Source organism: Thermobia domestica, chromosome 10, assembly GCF_964235325.1.
Source record: "Thermobia domestica chromosome 10, izTheDome1.hap1.1, whole genome shotgun sequence".
Taxonomy (NCBI): Eukaryota; Metazoa; Arthropoda; class Insecta; order Zygentoma; family Lepismatidae; genus Thermobia; species Thermobia domestica.
Window position 1 is genome coordinate 113,140,942 of NC_137463.1, and position 22,516 is coordinate 113,163,457.

The window sequence follows — 22,516 nt, forward strand, 5'->3', positions numbered from 1 at the left end:
TCAGAATAGGTCACAGTGGATGAGAGTGGTTCATGGTGGGTGGTGGGTAAGAGTGGGTCACGTGAGTGGCTGGTCATTGTGGGTCGTGGGTCAGAGTGGGTCATGATTGGTGGTGGGTCGTGGGTCTAGTTTTCATTGACCCACGCGAACTCTGCTAACTAGTGCTCCGACAGTAGGTACCTACACCTAAAAATATATGTCTTCTTATGAACATGACTTAAAAGTGAGAAGAGTAAAAACCTTGAGAAAATGTATCAGCTTGGCAGTACATACATTTTATGTTTCATATCCTGTCTTCCTTAGTCATGATGTCTAATCGTACGACGTTAAAACTCAAATAAATTGCATAATCTAGTTTAACCAAAATCAGCAAATACAAAGTAAAAGTAATAAAAGCAAAGAAGATACAGATATACTCATACTAAAGTTGAGGAAGGACTCGAATCTTGAGTATTATGAAACCTAACCCGCAAATTCGTTGTAGTTGTATGTAAGTAATGCCTTTATTGTCTTATAGTAAAACTTTCTCGTATACGTCAGAATATGCATTATCTAGGGATAATTTTGAGCAGATTTGTAGCTAAAGGGGGGCCAGCGGGTCACTGGTCCCGGGCGCTGATACCAAGGGGGCGCCGAACGAGCAAGAAGAAGGAAAAGTGTTGAAAATGAATAAACGACGCGACGCCCCGTAGAAGTTTTGGCGCCCTATTAAATCAATATTGTCGGTAGCAAAGAAATGAATTTGTTAAAAATTTACTTACTCGCTCCGCTCGCAACTCAAACGTGTCAATAACAGTCACAAGTTTTTCACTTATTAAAGAAAGTTATTATATATATGATTTACTAATGACGATGTGATATCAAGGTTCCGAGTAAAGTCCTATAGATTACGCAGGAGCATTTTCAAAGTCAAACGGTCGAAGTCTGAAATGTGTTTTGATTGTAATGAATTTGCTTAATTAACCACGCCTTTCTACCCAATCGGGTTAATCAGTGAGAATGAAGGTATGAAAAATAGAGGAGTGAAGAGAACATGCAAGCTGATGTTTGCGCGGGAATATTAAAAATGAAAGTAAACAAGAATAATAATATTCTCGAACTTGAACAAGTTGTTAAATAGGGTCTTAAGAGGTCATAACTTGACCAACGATTTTGTCTTTTCCAAAGACTGATTATTAGCCGCGATTTTTTAAAATTCAATTTGCATACGAATTGCTTCCAATTTGAATGTTTTTATTGGAATCATTTCTCCATGGATATTTTTTCTGCATATGTATCTAGTTGTGTGATATTTTTACCTATCTACATACACGTAAAGTATACACACATTATATATCCGTATGTATTCCGTTACATTTCACAAAAATATTTTTTAAAGTAAAATATTCGAAAGTAAAATACTATTCAAATAGAGAATAAAATTACGAAAGTTTACAATTATTACTGGAAATCAATGCTGTCACCCATTTTGAACATTTTAAAAGAACATAGTTTCTAATGTATTGAAATTTCGTTTCTTATGGATAGTTTGAAACATTGTAAATAGTTGTAAAGAGCCTGGAGAAAATTCCATTAAAATCCTCCCACAATCCTCCCACAATCCTCCATATTAGACATGGAGTTAGTGAATGCAGGTGGTGGCGTTGGAAAAGTCCGGGTCTCCTGAGCACAGTGGTGATATCAGAAACCAGGCCCCAGTCATGAGGCTCCAGAAAAATAGGGTCCCGAAGTTTTGGATACAGGTTCTTTCTATACGCCTATTAAACATAGAATTGTACGAGGGTGGTTAAGTTGGACAGGTTCGGGACATCTGAGCACAGTGGTAATGTCTCAAAGGAACAAAAATGGTGTCCCGAGATTTTGAACTCGGCTTCATTCTATTTTTCTTTTAAGCATGGAGTTATTGGATACAGATTGTGGTGTTGGAAAGCTCCGAGACCTGAGGTCCCAGAAATAAGGTCCCAAAAGTTTGGGTTCTGATCTCTTTTATTTGCCTATTTAACACGGTGTTGTACTATGGTGTTGGCGTTCGAAAGGTCGGGGTCGATTAACGAAAGCGGTAATATCAGAAATTGGGCCCTGGCCTCAAAGCCCCAGGAATGAGGTTCCGAAATGTTGGGCTCGAGTCCACTCTATTTCTCGTTTAAGCATGGAGTTATTGCATGGAGATGGTCAGGTTGGAAAGATCCGGTTCCCATCAGCACAGTGGTGGTCATGAACCGGGCCCTCACCATGAGGTCCCAGAAAAGGGGTCCCAATGTTTTGGACATGAACCCCTTCTATATGCCTATTTAACATGAATTGTTGTACGAGGGTGATGGCGTTGGAAAGGTTCGGGTCGTCTCTCAGAGGTAATGTCAGAAATCGGGCCCTGGATTCAAGGTACAGAAATATTGCTTTCGGGTCTCTTACATTCGGCTATTAAACAATGTGTTTTTGTACGCAGGTGGTGGCTTGGAAAGATTTTGGTCCCTTGACCAGTGCGGTGATGTAAGAAATCAGGTCCGGCTCCCGAAGTTTGGGATGGCTCAATCTCAATACTTGATTGGGAGAGACAAAATAATCAATTGAGCTATTAATATGTTTTTTTCCTAGCACAATCAGTTATTGAGATCAAATTAGACAAAAGGTTTATGACACAAATAAAACAAAAATGGGGGCCCGGAACCAATTTCTCATCAACGTTGTGTTCAAGGGACAAGGACTTCCAACGCCACCACTTTCATCCTACAACTCCATGTTTAATAGGCAAATAAAAGGAACCCGAGCCAAATACTTCGTTCTCCCATTTCTGAGGCTTCAGGGCCCGATCCCCGGTTTCTGACATCACCGGAGTGCTCAGAAGACCAAGCCCTTTCCTACTTTACCATTTTCGTGCAACACTCCACGTTTAATAGCCAAATAGAATGGACACGAATCCAAAATTTCGGAACCCCACTTCTGAAGCTTTGAGACCAGAGCCCGATTTCTGATGTTAGCTGTACTCAGACGTCTAGGACCTTTCCAATGCCACCACCCGTGTTCAACAACTCCATGTTTAAATTAGGAATAGAAGGAACCTGAGCTCAAAACTTCTAGATCCCATTTCTGAGGCTTCGAGGCCAGGGTCCGATTTCTTACGTCACAACTGTGTTCAACGGACCACAACCTTTCCAACTCTACTACCCCCGTCCAACAACTCCATCTTTAATAGGCAAATAGAATGGACCCGAATCCAAAATTTCGGAACCTCATTTCTCGAGCTTCGGGTTCCATTTCTGACATCACCAGTGTGCTTATGAAATCCAGACTTTCCATCGCCACCACACGCGTCCAAATATCCCACCTTTTTTAGTCGAATAGAATGAACGTGAGCCCAAAAGTTCAGAACCCTATTTTTATGGATTCGGGGTCTTGATTAGATTTCTGATATCACCACTACGCTCAAGGGACCAAGACCTTTCCAATGCTACTAACTTCGTCCAATAACTTCATGTTTAATAGGTGAATAGAAAGAGTCCAAGGCAAAAGCTTCAGGACCCCATTTCTGGGGCCTTGAGTGCCTGATTCCATTTCTGACATAACCGATGTGCTAAGGGGACCAAGATCTTTCCAACGCCAACACCCGCGTCCAAGAACTCTATGTTTAATAGTCGAATAGAAGAAATCCGAGCCCAAAACCTGGCCATTTCTGAGGCCTCCGAGCCTGGGCTCGACTTCTGTCATTGCTGCTATGCTAAGGGATACTGGATATTTCCAATGCCACCACCCGCGTCCACCAACTAAATATCTAACACGGTTTCCCTGGCGTAGGAGAATTGGGTCCATGTTCTTTCCATAACTGTTCTGCAAATGGATGTGTATACAACCAAAAGTAGTTTTGTCAAGTTAAACAGAAAGTACAAAATAAGCATCTTGAAAGCAGCTCTTATTTCTAAAAGGTTACATAATGATAGCTTTTGACTGTTGCAATGGTTTGTCCATGAAGATTGATAAAAATTTAGCATAACAACAAAAGCTGCTTCTCTTACATGTAAAATAAAAAAGCTTGGTAAGGTGAGTGTAAAGGGGCGCCAAATTCTACTTCGCCCCGGGCGCCGAAATCTCTAGCTACGGCTCTGCTTTTGAGTCCAAACCCCGTTACGAGCTCATGTGGTTGGGTTTGCATGTAAACTGTTGTTCCACGTACCATATGACTTAACAATTGGATTTTTTTTGGTTTTAATACCATATGTTTGATAAGTCCAGAAATAAAGCAAATGTTGGATGGTGGCAAATATATTTATTGCTTAAAGTATTTGTAATACACCACAATAATCTCAGCTTCTACTGAACCAACAAATTCGGATTATAAGGACGAAGCTAGGAACCAAGCGAGCTAAGAACACGAGCTAATATTATGTTTCTTTTCTCGACCATTGCAACGTATATCTTTACGTAACAAATTCTTCACATAAATGTATATTTTATATAGCAAGAAGTTCTTAACCTTAATATACAAAATAGAACTATTATATTCTAATTTCAAACTACTACTAATAGCCTTATCTGGGGTTTAACGTAAATGCTCTCTACAAAGTTACAATATTTGTTAATTTATTCAAGTTGAAAATAGTTCACTTCGGTTTCTTTGTCCTCTAGATTGCCGCTATAGGAATTCTCACAAGTCATTGTATTCTAAGAAGCACAAAACTGAGGTTCTTTATGAACCCTTCAATAAGGATGACAAAGATAAAATTCTTAATCCAAATAAAGATGAAGAGGAGGATGTTGAGTCTACTGTACAACCACTTTCTCAGGAAGAAAAAAGTCCTTGTCGAGAAAGTCGACCAGTTCAATTCGAATGCATTGCCCCTGGACTTGCATGGAAAGAGAAGGAATGTCTACATTGTTATTGCACGAAGTCGCACGAAAGTCAATGTTATAAGTCTTCAGCTAGTTGTCCTGACCCAAAAACAGGAAATGTTGGTAAGACAATTTATTTTTATACAATATTTGTTCTTCTTATTAAAGATTTGGATTAACTTGTAAACGTTGAAGTTTGAAGTATTTATATTAAATTATTATCATGAATTTCTTTATATCATATATTATATTATTAGTTTACATTTTCCCCATGCAATTAATATATTCGACAGACATTGATAAGTTAAAATGTTTTCGTTCTGAAAATGTAGTGAAGTACCATGAAATTAAAAAAGGTCATTAAAAATGTTGTAAAGAGTTTGGTCTGTTTATTTATTGTTACTTCTCAGCACATCTACTATATGAGACGTGGTCTTACAGTTCAAGATGAAATGTTAATGGGTTCAAATTCCCATGTTTATCAATAGGGAATCGTACTCAAGTATACTTGGACGCTACTCAAAAATATAACATACGAATAACGCATTACTATATTTGCTCAACATTCTGATAGCTAGATACTACTGAAATCGCTTTAAGTGCATCTCGGTACGGTTAGCTTTCCGAATAGTCCAAAACCTCTTAAATTTCCTTAAGCAAAGAAAGCGCGGATTAGTAACACGGATGTCATAAAATGTTATTCTAAGTAACGTTGATGTGTTTAAAATACGTATGTAAATTTGTGTCCTTGTAATTTGGATAAATGCAGTAATGAATAAATATGGAAAAAAATTAAAGATGTTTTTGTAGATAAATCGTCGCGAAATATTCGAATAGGTGATAGAAGTGTCTTTACTACTACATTCACAATAAGGAATGTATTATAAATAACGTTAAATTATGGAAAATAAATTGTCATATTTCAGCATATGTTTGACTGCTCCTTGTTATTAGCTCAAAATTTACATTACTTCAACGGTCTGATTTTCCTACTAACAGCAGTATGAAAGACGTCTGTAACAAGCTGAACAGTTAAAGTGGGAATTAGCAATAAATTTATCAAATTCTATTTTAAAGTATATGTAGTTAGCTTATGTGGATCGTTACTTGACCCTTGTTCATTTGTTGGTCGTAATTCGGCTTCGGCGTATAAACGTTAGCCATTAAAGTAGCTGTCGCTCATTTTGAACCCGGTAACTAAGTTTTCTACTGAATAAGTATCGTTACTGTTCATGTGTAAAGATTTCGTTAATATCTTTCTTCTGTTTTACATTAAAATTTAAAGATGTTTAATTTATATTTAACACAAGAATTCCTCCAATGAACGGTGGTGAAATAAGAGAAGTATCGACTAAATGTTTCAAGAAACAAAATTGTCCTCCTCTTTATTTCTTACCTATCTCAATCTCATCTAGTAACTTCTATTTATTACTTCCATTTTTTTGCAATTTATTTTAGTGAACTATTTTTCCTTAATCATTTCGTCATTTTGTGTATTCACCTGACAGAAAAATTAAGAAACATATCATTATAAAAGGAAAATATCTCACAAGGGACTATTTTGATTTGGTGAATTCAATTGCTAAAAATGATTGCTAGCACTGGATTCAGCGCCAAAAGAAACAGAAAAAAAGGGTGTGTACTGGCAGACTGTGTACAGGGTGGGAGATAAGTGAGGGCAAAGTGCAAAGATAGAACGTAAAAAATGTCTAGAAATGTCATGTTAATTGTGAAACGAATACAGGGATTGAAGGCATATGTTGGATATAAGAAATTCATGTAGAGCTCCACTGAATCATGGGGGACATCTGAAAAGCCGCGAGGTTGACTTAGCACAAGAAGAATATACTGGAAAAGGGTCATGTGACATATAGCTCTTCACGTACACCTTCTATTGAAATCAATAGTGGTCAATACAATTGGAGACCTCTGTAACAGGAAACGTTCCAAGCTATAGCAATGTATCAATACTGTCGTTAAGGTGACGTGAATAAGGAATTAGAGACCCTGTAGTACGCTCCATGAGCACGTTGTATGCACGAGGGCTAGAAAGAGATAGAATCGATTCCCGGAACTTCAGACAGAAGTTTGCAACGTGTACCGGAATGAGAAGTAGTTCCACTAGATGAATGCTGGTGTGTTATCTTGCAGAAACACCTGTCGCATTGAGGTTTTTGGTACATTAATGACCCCTCCACCAAAATGTGCAGGTTGTAACACTGGTGAAACTTCTTATAACCAGTTACATACAATTGACAGTAAAAACACTGTTTACATTACACCTATTCAGAGGAACTCTACATACATTCCTCATATTCAACATTTGGCTTCAATCTCTCTACTCGTTTCAAAATTAACATGATATTTCTAGACATTTTCTTCGTTCTATTTCACACTTTGTCATCATTTACCTCCCACCCTACATACGGTCTGACACTACACGCTCTCTTTTTCTCTGTTACTTTTAGTGCTGAATCCAGTGCTAGCAATCGTTTTCAGCAATTGAATTCACCAAATCTGAATGATCCCTTGTCAGTCTGTGAGTAACGTTAATTCCTAATACTTAACAGGTGCCGCTCAGATATGTGCTCAGCTTCCTTGTCTGACACCAACAGATGGTACTTGTGTGCAGGCAAGTTGTGCAGTCTGCACACCTAAAACTTTTGTGACGCTTTAATTTCAACTTAAAAACTGACCCCCGTGAAGTTAGCGATCAAAAGTTTAAAAAAATCTATATATTTTTAGAGTTCTGAGCAGCACTTAAAGAGTTCTAGAGTTCCTGCTAGCTTAGACCAATAGTTCTGGGTAAAGAAAGATTTTATAGCGATATTAAAGTTTCGGTGCTAACTTCACGAAAAACCGAAAATCTTAACCCTTTCACTGTGGAAGGCGACGGAAAAAAATTTCCCTAACCTGCGAATGTCGATTATAGTCGACGTGTTAAAATTTGTCTGTATCTTGGTTTTGTCGATTGTAGTCGCCAAAGGTTTTCTGTGTGATTTCTATTGTTTATCGAAAACAATAGAACACAAAAAAATGAACGGTACAACTTTGGCGACTACTCTCGACAAAGCCAAGATACGGACAAACAAATTTTAACACGTCGACTATAGTCGACATTAGCATGTTAAGGAAACTTTGTTTCTGTCGACAAAAGTCGACGTCCTCTCTGACAGGGTTAAAGTGTGTATATTTTGTTAGAGTTCTGAGTACCACTCGAAGAGTTCTAAAGTTCTTCATGAAAATTTAGAAGGGTTCTCGCAAAATAAGGGTGTAAACGGTAAATAAATGTTTCCTCATAATCTACTAACCACACATGCAATCGGTGCAAATCATTAACAAATATATAGTACGTGCCTAATAAAAATCAACAAATGTTACCCAAAACAGTATAGAAATCGACAACTGCTACTCAAAACTCTCATCAGAACTCTATTTCATTACGAAATAAAAGAGTTTATCATCTTGTTCACAGACGGTTCGCGAATAGCGCATAAATTGCTTATTTAAATTGTTATAAATAAATATTTAACCATTCTCCGAACAGAACTTGAAAGAATTTAACGAATATTATTAAAACTTCTGATCAAAACTCTATTTCATTACGAAATAGAAGAGTTCTATCACCTTGTTCACAGTCGGCTTGCAAACGGCCCATAAGTTGTTGATTTAAATTGTTTTAAATAAAAATCTAACCATTCTACGAACGGAACTTTAAAGAACTTGAGGAGTGCTATTAACAACTCTCATCAGAACTCTATTTCATCACGAAATAAAAGAGTTCTATCACATTGTTCACAGTCGGTTACGAATAGCCCATAAATTGTTGATTTAAATTGTTATAAATGACGATTTAATGATTCCAGGAACAGAACTTCAAAGAACATATGATGAGTGTTACCTAGAACTCTCATCAGAACTATATTTCATTGTGAAATAAAAGAGTTCTATCACCTTGTTCACAGTTTGTTCGCGAGTGGCCCATAAATTGTTTTAAATTGTCATAAGTAACGATTTAACTATCCTAGGAACAGAACATCATAGAACTTGACGAGTGCTACTCAAAACTCTCATCAGAACTCTTTTTCATTGCGGAATAAAATAGTTGTATCACCTTGTTCACCGTCGGTTCGCAATTGGCCCGTAAATTGTTAATTAAGTTGTTATAGATAAAGATATAACCATTCTACGAACAGAACTTTATACAACTTGGCGAGTGCTACCCTGAACTCGATTTAATTGCGAAATTAAATAGTTCTCTCACTTCAATTCACAAATTTTCATAAACTGTTAATTTAAATTGTTATAAATAAAGATTTAACAATTCTACGAACAGACTTTTGTAGAACTTGACAGTGCAAGTCACATCTCTCACCAGAACTCTATTTCTTTGCAAAGTAAAACAGTTCTATCATCTTGTTCAGAGTAGGTTCCGGACTGGCCCATTAATTGTTAATTTAAATTGTTACAAATAAAGATTTATCCATTCTACGAACAGAACTCTATAGAACTTGACGAGTGCTACACTGAACTCTCGTCATTACTCTATTTCGTTGCGAAATAAAAGAGCTCTATCACCTCGTTCACAGTCGGTTTACAATCGGCCAATAAATTGTTAATTTAGATTGTAACAGATAAAGATTTAACCATTACACGAACAGAACTTTAAAGAACTTGACGAGTGTTACCTAGAATTCTATTTCATTACGGAATAAAAGAATTCCATCACATTGTTCACAGTCGGTTCGCGAATTACCCATAAATTATTGACTTAAATTGTTATAAATAAAAATATAACCATCCTACGAACAGAACTTTAAAGAACTTGAGGAGTGATATTAACAACTCTCATCAGAACTCTATTTTATTACGAAATAAAAGAGTTCTATCACCTTGTACACAGTCGGTTTTGCGAGCGGCTCATAAATTGTTGATTTAAAATATTATAAATGACGATTTAATGATTTTTCGAACAGAACTTTATACAACTTGAAGAGTGATAACAAGAACTCTCATCACAACTCTATTTCATTACGAAATAAAAGAGCTCCATCACATTGTTCAGAGTCGGTTCGCGAATTACCCATAAATTATTGACTTAAATTGTTATAAATAAAAATATAACCATTCTACGAACAGAACTTTAAAGAACTTGAGGAGTGCTATTAACAACTCTCATCAGAACTCTATTTCATCACGGAATAAAAGAGTTCTATCACATTGTTCACAGTCGGTTACGAATAGCCCATAAATTGTTGATTTAAATTGTTATAAATGACGATTTATTGATTCCAGGACCAGAACTTTAAAGAACATATGATGAGTGTTACCTAGAACTCTCACCAGAACTATATTTCATTGTGAAATAAAAGAGTTCTATCACCTTGTTCACAGTTTGTTCGCGAGTGGCCCATAAATTGTTTTTAATTGTCATAAGTAACGATTTAACTATCCTAGGAACAGAACATCATAGAACTTGACGAGTGCTACTCAAAACTCTCATCAGAACTCTTTTTTATTGCGAAATAAAATAGTTGTATCGCCTTGTTCACCGTCGGTTTGCAATTGGCCCGTAAATTGTTAATTAAGTTGTTATAGATAAAGATATAACCATTCTACGAACAGAACTTTATGCAACTTGGCGAGTGCTACTCTGAACTCCATTTCGTTGCGAAATTAAATAGTTCTCTCAATTTGTTCGCAGTCGGTTCACAAATTTCCATAAATTGTTAATTTAAATTGTTATGAATAAAGATATAACAATTCTACGAATAGAATTTTGTAGAACTTTACGAGTGCTACTCAAAACTCTTATCATAACTCTATTTCATTGTGAAATAAAATAGTTCAATCACCTTGTTCACAGTCGGTTCGCGATTGGCCCATAAATTGTTAATTTAAGTTGGTATAATGGTTAAATGTTCATTTGTAACAATTTAAAATAACAATTAAAGGACCATTTGCGAAACGACATTGAACAAGGTTATAGAATTGTTTTATTCCGTAATGAAATAGATTTCCGATGAGAATGCTGAGTAGCACTCGTCAAGTTCTATAATGTCTGTTCGTAGAATGTTTGAATCTTTATTTATAACACTTTAACAATTCAGAATGGTTAAATATTTATTTGTAACAATTTAAATGTACAATTTATGAGACAATCGCGAACCGACTGTGAACCAGGTGATAGAACTCCTTTATTTCGCCTGAAATAGAGTTCTGATGAGAGTTCTAAGTAGCACTCGTCAAGTTCTTTAAAGTTATGTTCGTAGAGTGGTTAGATTTTTATTTAAAACAATTTAAATCAATAATTTATGGGCCGCTCGCAAGCCGGCTGTGCACAAGGTGATAGAACTTTTTTTTATTTCGTAATGAAATAGAGTTTTGATGAGAATTCTTAATAACACTTGTCAAGTTCTTTCAAGTTCTTTTCACAGAATGATTGAATATTTATTTATAAAAAATTTAAATCAACAATTTATGGGCTATTGGCGAACCGACAGTGAACAATATGATAGAACTCTTTAATTTCGTAATGAAATAAAGTTTTGATTAGAGTTTTGAGTAGCAGTTGTCGATTTTTATACTGTTCTGGGTAACATTGGTTGAGTTTTATTAGGCACGTACTATATATTTGTTAATGATTTGTACCGATTGCATGGGTGGTTAGTAGATAATGAGGAAACATTTATTTCCCGTTTACTTCCTTATTTTGCGAGAACTCTTCTAAATTTCCATGAGAAACTTTAGAAGTCTTCAAGTGGTACTCAGAACTCTAAAAAAATATATACACTTTAAGATTTTCGGTTTCTCGTGAAGTTAGCACCGAAACTTTAATATCGCTATAAAATCTTTCTTTACCCAGAACTATTGGTCTAAGCTAGCAGGAACTCTAGAACTTTTTGAGTGATATTCAGAACTCTAAAACATATCGATTTTTTAAACGTTTGTTCGCTAACTTCACGGGGCTTAAATACTGCATTGACAGAGGCCCTTCGTGGCTATGTCGGTAGCGTACAACGGCGAGACTCGAGTTTTATTTCCAGCAGTAGCTCATGTGGTTCGGATCTCACGGTTAGCTGTGGGTCCACATCTCGTATAGTCTCACTGCTGAATGCGACCTAAATGCAAATTCAAACCAAATAATACTGCATTGTTATACTTGATATACTTCAAAATAGCATAAGGCAATAACCATATTTAGATGTAAGCATTAGTATTTATCTACTTCTAAAGCAGTATATTTTTACTATTTATTGCTACTTAAACTTTCTTTTTATTTTTGATATCGATAGTGATGTTGAAAACCTGAACATTTTTGATAATTATTATTGAAGCATCATCATCATCATCATCATAGGTATTCTGCCTTTATTGCCAGGTCACTTGCCGCAGCTAAGAAGCTTCCATGCTCCACGGTCCTCCGCTAACCTTTTCGTCTTCGCGTATGATCTTTCTGTTTTAATATCATCCATTAATTGTAGTCTCCTTCGCCCCCTCCCTCTCTTTCCCTCCACCATACCCTCTAGGACGTCCCTCATGATACAATCTCTTCTTAGGCAATGTCCCAACCAGTTTCTCTTCCTCTTCCTAATAATATCTAAAAGTGTTCTTTTCTCACCCACCATTTCTAACACTCTCTCATTCGTTTTCCGCTCGACCCAACTAATTCTTTCCATTCTTCTCCACACCAACACTTTGAAGGCTTCCAGTCGATTTTCGTCACCTTTACGTAATGTCCACGTTTCCGCCCCATACAGTACAACACTCCACACGAAGCATTTTATGAGTTCTTTTCTGAACTCTTTGTTTAAGGTCCCGCAAAACAGACTTTTCTTTCTTTTAAAGGCTTCTTTCGCCATTCCTATCCTTGCTTTTATTTCACGTTCGCATTTCATGTCATTACTAATAATACTACCCAGTTATTGAAGCAAGGGCATCTTAAATTTAAATAAAATTTTAATTACTCATATAATACACAAGTACTTTCCTATGTTAAACACATGAAGAACACTACCATTAACTATATTTAGAATCGAACATTAGTATTTGTGTAATCCAAGTTTGAAGGCTTGAAAATTGAAGTGAAGAAGTTAAACGTAAACAATTACGATTTTTAATTAGCTACAATTTTAACCAATAGCTTACAGCGAGCCCAAGGCTTATAGAACGGGAAATTGTAGAGTGATGGGAGCAAAGTTGGACAGTATGCACTCATAGTACTCTGAAAAATAAGCGATTTCAATGCAAAATGAACGAAGAGTCATTGTCATGGGTAGTCATGGGGCCACATCAGAGCCCTCTTTAGGCAAAATGTCGATAACTTATATCGAGAGAACAGGAGGTGATAGTAGGATGGGACCAACGTTGGACACCTTGGACCCATAAGGTGCATGGAAAAAATTAGGAGGGGCGCCTGCCAGCCTTACTTATTTCCACATAATAATATAAAATTATATTGTCGAAATACACACACGAGTTAGCTAGTAATATTTCATATTATTATTATTATAATTATCGACAGCGTCTTTTCATTTCGTGTGCATGTTTGACATGAAGCCAAAGAGAAGATCCATCATTCGTAGAAACAATAAGAATAGTCAGTTACTATAACTGTGAACGACAGCGAAAAATACGAAAAGAGTGACTACCTGTAGCGAAAAGATACTATACTTTCTCTCAAATTGATAAAAAATCAAGCCGAGACAGATTGGAACTTTCATGGACTGAGCGAAAAGCCAATGCTTTGTCCACTTTTTTTAACTGACTCACCGAACGTGTTTCAGTTATTTACTTATTGCTAATTTTACTTGCTTCAATCGTTTAACTTGCTTTTTCTAATAACTTATAACGACAGGGACACGAACACAGAAAAAAACAAGGACAGCTAAAAAATATTGATGCTCTCCCGCCGGGAATGGAACCCGGGACACCCTACACCAAAGGCGCACGTGCTAGACACTAGACCAGCGGGGGGTGGGGCACCGCTCACTCTCTGTGTCATTCGGGATTATGACCACTGTATTGCCAGCTATCACTTCTGTAGGTTGTATACTATGATCACATGTTCCTTCTTTGCTGGAAGAGTTAAAGATACATTACATGTAATACATGATTTATTTACACATATATGCTCTTCATAAAATGTAATAAAAGGGTCATGCTGGGAATAAGAAAAAGAACATTCCTTGGACAAAATGGAAACTATTGGCATCAGAAATATTTATCTACGAGGCATGCGCAGTAATATATTTCACAATAGTTACAGTTTAGTGCAGTAAACGAAGAAAGGGGTACAAAAAAGCAAATACGTCGCGTCACCGAGATCGTCCAGAGTTGACAGAGGCGGAAGCAGATGTGTAGTAATACAACAACTTGGTTAAATTGATAATTGGTTTTTTATTCTGTAGTAGATCGTATCACAACTTTACGGGAGAGCAGAGAAAGACTTACTAACGCTATCATATAGTAAGCTTTAGTAACACGATCATATAGACACAAATGGATGGAACTGTGAGTACTACAACTTTGATTTAACGAAATCCGTTTAGATATTCAGTGGTTTGCAGGGTTGTATAAGACACAAAAAGATAAGACACAATACAATTCTTCATACCCCAGCTTCTAGTAGCTAGATACGTGCAATTTCTGGTTAGATACTGAAACTGCTGTCGGAATTTAATACATGACGTATTACAGGATACAAAATGCTTTGCATTACTTGTTTGCTTAGTGTTCTGAAAGGTTGTGTATAAACTGGGGATAGCCAATTCCGGAATTATTACTTTTCGTACTCCCGAAAGTAAAAGCTGACAAATTCCGGAATTCGGAAAATTCCCATTTTGGAATAATTCCGGAATACGGAAAAATGCGGAATTTAAAAATTTCTGATTTCGTTAACATTCCGGAATTCGGAAAAATCCGGATTTTTTCGAAATCCGGAGTTTCTCTCAATTCCGGAATTTCCTAAATTCCGTATTCTTTCCGAGTTCCGGAATTCTTCTGAATTAGGGAGTTTAACTGAATTCCATAATTTTCCGAAATCCTGAAACTGAAACTTCCGCCTCCGAAAAATGAATTTATTTTGGTTAATATGAATCGTGGCGGAAATAAATCTTTGATCAGGTATGGCGATTACTTTGAAAGAAATGGGGAGTATGAGAATTCAATCTGTCATATTTGTAGTTTGGTGTGGAGTAAAAAAAACTTGTGAACCAACGGGTTAAGAAAAACTCAAGTTATTAATTTAAACTTTGCCGACATCATAAAAGAAATACGAAATACTTTTGGAATCGAAGAAATATAACATACAAGTTTGCAAGCGGAAACAAAGAAACCTAACGTAACCAGACTAAAGACGAATCGTTTACCGCGTAGCGATCGCGGTTCAGTGGTCAAGGTGCTTGTGCGAATGCACGTTGCAATTATTCTTTATTTTTTTACTTTAGGATATTTGATGGCGATTGATCAGCGATAACATACGTTTTATTATGTTCAGATATTTGAATACTCGGATGTTTCAATACTTGAACTATCAAATCTTCAGGAATAATAATAATTATTATTATCTCGTAGAAGATTAAAAGCTAGCAGCTAATTATTGCTCAGGTCATATCATTACAAGCAGAAACATGACATTTGGAAAGAATATTTCGGTTTGGTTTAATGTTGCTCACGAGAAGTGGAGATTCTCATCTCGTTTCTAAAACAAATAAAATAACATGAGAATTAACATTTTACATTCGAGACGGGTCAAGGCTAACTCAAAATTTTCGTCTCTCTTTGGAGATGAGAATCAAAACGAGACGAAAAGTATTGTAAACATTTCCCGGTTTGTATCGATTCTCGAAATAGTATATGTGCATTCTTTAACTAACAATTGCTCTATAGACTGAATCTCATACGCTATTTCGTTACATTGTATTTCTGAGCTCATTGCTCTGTGTAGGTATTTTGTAGCAAAGCTTTTATATTTATCTCTGCATATCCTAAATATTAGTTTATTATATGCCTTACTGTTACGTGATATTCAGTTATATTTATTACAGTTATTTTCCTTAAAACATATAGTAGAATACTTCCTACATGAAACTTCAATGGAACGTTCTAGTTTAAAATGTTGGTAGTTGCAGAGGTGAGTCTTGAAAGTACGGAACCCTTTCCCCGAAATCTCTACTTTTAAGTATGTTTTGCCAAATTTCAGGGCAAGTTTAAAATTTTATTATTATTATTATTATTCTTATTTCAACACCGTGTAATCTTTAAGAGATATATGGTTTGTATCTGAATAGTAAAAGCTAATTGACTGTCGATCTCGGTCGTCGAGAAGTCTTCAGGAGGCAGGGATATCGGTCACGTTCTGGGTTAGAGTTCCGAAGGGGCAAGTAAACTCCCTAATTCAGAAGAATTTCGGAACCCGGAAAGAATCCGGAATTTACCAAATTCCGGAATTGAGAAAAGCTCCGGATTTCGAAAAAATCCGGATTTTACCGAATTCCGAATTGTTAACGAAATCAGAAATTTGTAAATTCCGGATTTTTCCGAATTACGGAATTATTCCAAAAAAGTAATTTTCCTAATTCCGGAATTTGTCCGGTTTTACCTTCGGGAGTACGAAAAGTAATAATTCCGGAATTGGCTATTCCTAGTTTATACACAACTTTCAGAACACTAAGCTAGTAGCTGTCTACAAGCAAAAAAGTAATGCAAAGTATTTCCTATCCTGTAATACGTCATGTGTTAAATTCCGACAGCAGTTTCAGTATCTAACCAGAAATTGCACGTATCTAGCTACTAGAAGCTGAGGTATGAAGAATTGTATTGTGTCTTATCTTTTTGTTTCTTATACAACCCTGCAAACCACTGAATATCTAAACGGCTTTCGTTAAATCCAAGTTGTAGTACTCACAGTTCCATCCATTTGTGTCTATATGATCGTGTTACTAAAGCTTACTATATGATAGCGTTAGTAAGTCTTTCTCTGCTCTCCCGTAAAGTTGTGATACGATCTACTACAGAATAAAGAACCAATTATCAATTTAACCAAGTGGTTGTATTACTACACACCTGCTTCCGCCTCTGTCAACTCTGGTCGATCTCGTTGACGCGACATATTTGCCTTTCTATACCCCTTTCTTCGTTTACTGAACTAAACAGTAACTATTGTGAAATATACTACTGCGCATGCCTCGTAGATAAATATTTCTAATGCCAATAGTTTCCGTTTTGTCCAAGGAATGTTCTTTTTCTTATTCCCAGCATGACCCTTTTATTACATTATATGGAGAGCATGTAGGTCTAAATAAATCATATATTACATAGAATGTAGCATTAACTCTTCCAGCAAAGAAGGAAAATGTGATCATAGTATACAACCTACAGAAGTGATAGCTTTCAATACAGTGGTCGTAATCCCGAATGACACAGAGAGTGAGCGGTGCCCTGCCCGCTGGTCTAGTGTCTAACACGTGCGCGTTTGGTGTAGGGTGTTCCGGGTTCGATTCCCGGCGAGAGAGCATTAATGTTTTTTAACTGTCCTCAATGTTTCTGTGTTCGTGTCCCTGTCGTTATAAGTTATTAGAAAAAGCAAGTTAAACGAGTGAAGTAAGTAAAATTACCAATAAGTAAGTTACTGAAACACTGACAATATAATTTTATATTATTATGTGGAAATAAGTAAGGCTGGCTGGCGTCCGCCCCCCTAATTTTTTCGATGCGCCTTATGGGTCCACGGTGTCCAACGTTGGTCCTATCCCACTATCAGCTCATGTTCTCTCGATATAAGTTATCGATATTTTGCCTAAAGAGGGCTCTGATGTGGCCCCATGACTACCCATGACAATGACTCTTCGTTCATTTAGCATTGAAATCGCTTATTTTTCTGAGTACTATGAGTGCATACTGTCCAACTTTGCTCCCATCACTCTACAATTTCCCGTTCTCTGATCACTAATTGCTAATATTTTGTTTGTAAGGGAGATATGGCGTTACAATCATTACGTTTGAAGAAGAATTGAGGAAGATATTCTCTTGCCACAAACAGCACCTATTATTATTTTTATTATTATTATTTTATTATTATTATTATTATTATTACTAGTATTATTAGTTTACTTACTACTAATGTTGCTTACCTTTATTTGCATTGGAATGTGTTACTAAAAAGCAAATCAAATATCACTCCTCGCCATTCACGCTCTCGAACTCGAAATACATGATTACAGTTCTCTGTTAGAGGAAAACACATTTATTATATTATTCTTTCAAATAACACGTTTCACAAGTTACTTTACTTTGAATGTGTAATTTCATATCATCACTAACAATCGTCTTGTTCCGATACTAAAATAACCGTCCTCCTGCAAAAAAAAAGCCTGACCGTAGCGAAAGGGCGTGAACTTTCTTTAGGCGATTAATCGGGCCCAATATTTCAATAAGTCTCTGCACACAAATTTTTCAGTAAAAGAGGATAAGTTATTCAAACTTTCTTAATACCTATATATGGGCGAAATTTGGTTCCCTTGGAACTTTTTAAGAGTTTGAAGGGCCGCCATTTTGAACATTTTCATCTGATTATTCTGGTTAACCAACTCATCAAGATATTTCAACAATTAATGTTTGGGCCAAGTTTCGTTTCAATCCGCTGAAAATTAGGGGGGATATGGCATTCACAAATAGCGTTATATATATATACAGATAGATAGATAAATAGACACACAGAGGGAGAGAAAAAGTGTTTTGCTCCCTACTCGCACCTGTGATGCGTCAGAGCTAAACCGGGCCCCTTTGTAAAACGTATTGACGAGCCTAACCTAAACACAAGCCTCTTACTTGCTAACGTAGAAACGTGGTCGGGAGGTGTAAGGCATGTAGAAATTGTATTTTTAGTAACCATGAGTATAGTCCATTTCCATGTATTTTTTTTTTATTTTTGCAGCTACTTCGGAAAGTTTAATTTTTATTCTTGACTAATTGCAAATGGCGTTTACATTCAAAATAAGAGGAATTTCTGTGGCGTTTGTTCGGATATTCTTTTCTTTCGAAATGAAGAAAAGAATAAAAGCAATACGCAAGGGTATTATCAGTACTAAACATTACCAATAATAATTGCTACGAAAAACTAAATACGACCTCTTTTACCATCTCTCATGAGCTGTATGTATTATTAACAAACATTTTTAAAAAGGTCCTTCCTAAGGATTCGAACTGGCGATCTTTGCATTTGTAAGCAAGTACCTTAACCACTACACCAAGGTCATGGCGTGGTGAACGCTTAGTTGTCGGCGTATTTGTTATATTTGTGTTTTATGTTCTCACTTCGACAATTTTTACTCTTTTTTCTAAGTTTAACAACTCTTTCTGGCTCTCTTTTCCGTGTCGTCCTTTATTTACACTATGCCCTATTCGTATCCACAGCTTGTGCCCCTCTGCAATGTCTTATTCAGATTAAACTTTTCTTTTTGCTCCTTAGTAAACATTTGATTGATTTAATTCTCATACTCTCCACGGATGGAGCGCAGGAATGCCAGACTCGAAAAATTGGTGTACATTTACTTTCCTAACAGATAATACAGCAAGGACAATTGTACTGCTCATTACAGTGTTGAGCAAGAGCATGTTGGTGTGTCTATTTCAAGCGAATAATTGGCCATACCCGCCCTTCGTTCTCGACTGCTTATTATAAGCAATTCCTGCGCTCCACGTAAGCCTTCCAATTTCACCGTATTATGATGGTGAATAGATATAATTATTCTTTGTACTGACCACCTGCAATAGGTTGGCGGGTGATTTTGGCAAAAATAATCGTTTTTTAAGGAATATCAGTTTTCACGCATGCAGTGGCTCGCAAAATTGATCGTACGCTTGGCGCTGTGAGACAAATGAATAGAAACAACCTCTTTTACATAGCTTACATTACAAGAAACTGTTCATTCTTTTACATAAAATCAGACATTGAACGTAGAAACAAAGCGCTTTTGTACACAAAAGTAAGGGTCTCAAAATTATTCTTACACATTGTCCATTTACAAATTTGGAAAGTAGCGACTTGCAAACTTTTTCTTCTTATCACCTCGGATGGTGTTTGGCATTGATTGTACCAACTTATTTGTAACACTAGGTGTAATCTTGAGCCACTTTTCCTTGAAAAACGTCTTCAGTTCTGTCAGGTTATTCGGTTGGTGCTGTTGCATATTCTTCTCTAATTCCTACTATATTTTCTATGGGATTGAGATCTGGTGATTTAGGAGGGATTCCAAGAGCCTTTGGTGTGTTGTACAGTAGCCATGAGCGCATAATGTAAGCGGCATGCTTGGGGTAATTGTCCTGCTGAAATTTGTAGAACTGTCCAAATCCTAAATTTTCTACACTAGACTTCAAGTTTGTCTTTAATATGTTGAGATATGCAAATGTGTCGATTGTTCAATCAATAAAGTACAGCTTTCCTACGCCAGAAGCTGCCGTGCAGCTCCAAACCATGACTGATGGTCCTCTATGTTTTACTGTTGGCCTAGGGTGTCTCTTCTCAAATAATTCTGCAGTAGTTTTTCGCAAATAATTCTGTGTCCATCGGATCCAAGCAGGTTACATTTGCTCTCGTCACTACATATTACGCTATTCCAAAAGTCTTCGAAGCATTGCTTTTGTTCCAGAGAAAATTCAAGCCTTTTGCGCTGATTTGTCTGGTTAATATAGGGCTTCTTCCTAGCAACTCGGCCATTGAATCTAGCTTTTCTTATAGTTCTTCTGACTCTTTCTGTAGAATGGAGTCTCCCAATGGATGATGCCGTTTCTGTTGACAGTTTGGGTCCACTCTGACAAGGATTTTTTTTTAATTTTTAAAATGATTCTTCGTTCGTTTTTTTTTACTCAATATACGTTTTCTTGGTCGACCAACTATATTTCTTATCCTGTCCTCGTACTTAAATATGCTGACAGCTGGTAGGATGCTTGAATGTGTTCTCCCCTTTACTTTTTCTATAGTTCTTAAAGATTTTCCCTCCACTGTTAGTTTAATAATTAATTTACGTTTAGAGTGTGTCGTTGGACTTGTTGGTGCCAATGTCCTGCACTTTGCCCTCCCTTATGGTGCATCTATTTATAAATCTTTTCACAAATAATGATGATAATATCAGGAAAATAAGAGTGTAGTATGCCTCAAAAAAATAGTTTCAGAAGGAACAGTGAAGCATTTTTGAATTTGACATATTTATTTAAATGTGCAAGTAAAATTATACTTTATTATTATTTATTTAGAAATATAATATATATTATAAAACGTTAACTTGTACCTTTTAGAATCGTTTTCGTTTAAAGTGGCATGCCACGATAATCTGTAGCCATCGTCATCATGCTCTGAGTCTATAAGTTACCACTTCAAGGTTAAATAGAAGATCAAATATAAAAATGTTCATTACCCACTTAAATCAGTTTCATGTAAATGTAACAGCTGTCACCCCAGACGGTGTAGAGTACAACAGAAAAAGATGTTGCCGTTTTTGATGTCGCGGAAATCATGCGCTCACAGAGAGGAAACGAAATAACTCATGTGCCTACAAAGCTCTCGGGAATTAGTCTGACCACCGAACCTTAAATAATACAGGCACGTTGGGCACACTGTAGTCAAAGCCGATGTCGATGAGAAATGAAGGTATTGAAACAGCTTCTTCACATGTTTTTAGTATTATTTTCACGTGGGCCTGTCTCGTAATATACCCGATCTGCCCATCAAATCACTGTATATGTCATGCATTTGAGGAGAATGCCATGAACGAACGCTCCGCCAAGCATTGCTTTCAAAAATTCCGTTCGAGAGATGTGAACCTTTAGGATATAAATCGCAGTGCACGACCACATTATTGGATGACGAGTCCCTGAAGGAGGACAGTGGTTTAAAGTGTGATGAACTTGCAGAAAGGCTTATGTTTCCGCTAAAACCGTCAGACTGAACCTGTTTTGTTCTCGGCATTGTCGGCAGCCAAAACGGAACAACGAGTGACAGCCAGTTTGTCTGTGCTCACTCAGCAGCTGAACATAACCATCTTTGATCGCTTGCTTACTGCTGAGGATTCTTCTATTGCAATCCCAAGCGTAGCAGACATTAGTTATGCAACTGCCAATAGATGATGCATTCGGAGCTTCTTCTATCTGGTCAAATCATCACTTGTGACCTCCACTCTCAGCAGTTGCAAAGAATGCACCGAGCATTGGTCAATCGCAAGAGTGTCCTGTTCCCGTACCACAATGCCAAGCCATATGTGGCAAAGAGGACCCTTCAGTTATTTGACTGGGATATACTATGCTTTCCACCATATTCATGAGACCATACAACAACAGATTACCACCTGTTTCATTCTCTCGAAAACTTCCGGTGTGAGAAATCTTTCGCAAATGAAGGAGGTTTGCAGAATACACTCATGGCCATCATTCCATCCACGATGAATTTTATTACTGGAGTATTGCGCAGCTACAAGAAAATTAGCAAAAGTTTTGGATAATGAAAAAGATAACTTTGCAACTTATAAGTATGTACCATCAACGATATTTCCCTTTTTTTATAATTGCTCCCGACTGCTAAACAGAAACCGAACTTTTTTGTTACTTTGCAGTAAGACGATTTCCTCAACCAGTTAGATTAGTTTACTAGTTTAATTATTTGAAATGAAAGTTGGGGAGAATGTTGAAGTTGTTTATA

General features: G+C 36.6%; 1 protein-coding gene across 2 annotated transcripts in view; it reads left to right on the forward strand.

The window, feature by feature from the left end:
• The window catches only part of LOC145662059 (uncharacterized), a 71,333-nt gene that overhangs the window by 44,784 nt on the left and 4,033 nt on the right, over positions 1-22,516 (forward strand). For both annotated transcript variants that reach the window (XM_081727391.1, XM_081727390.1), the window contains exon 3: positions 4,621-4,947. In XM_081727391.1, coding sequence (XP_081583517.1) covers positions 4,621-4,947 — 327 coding nt within the window. The remainder of the gene's footprint in view (positions 1-4,620; positions 4,948-22,516) is intronic.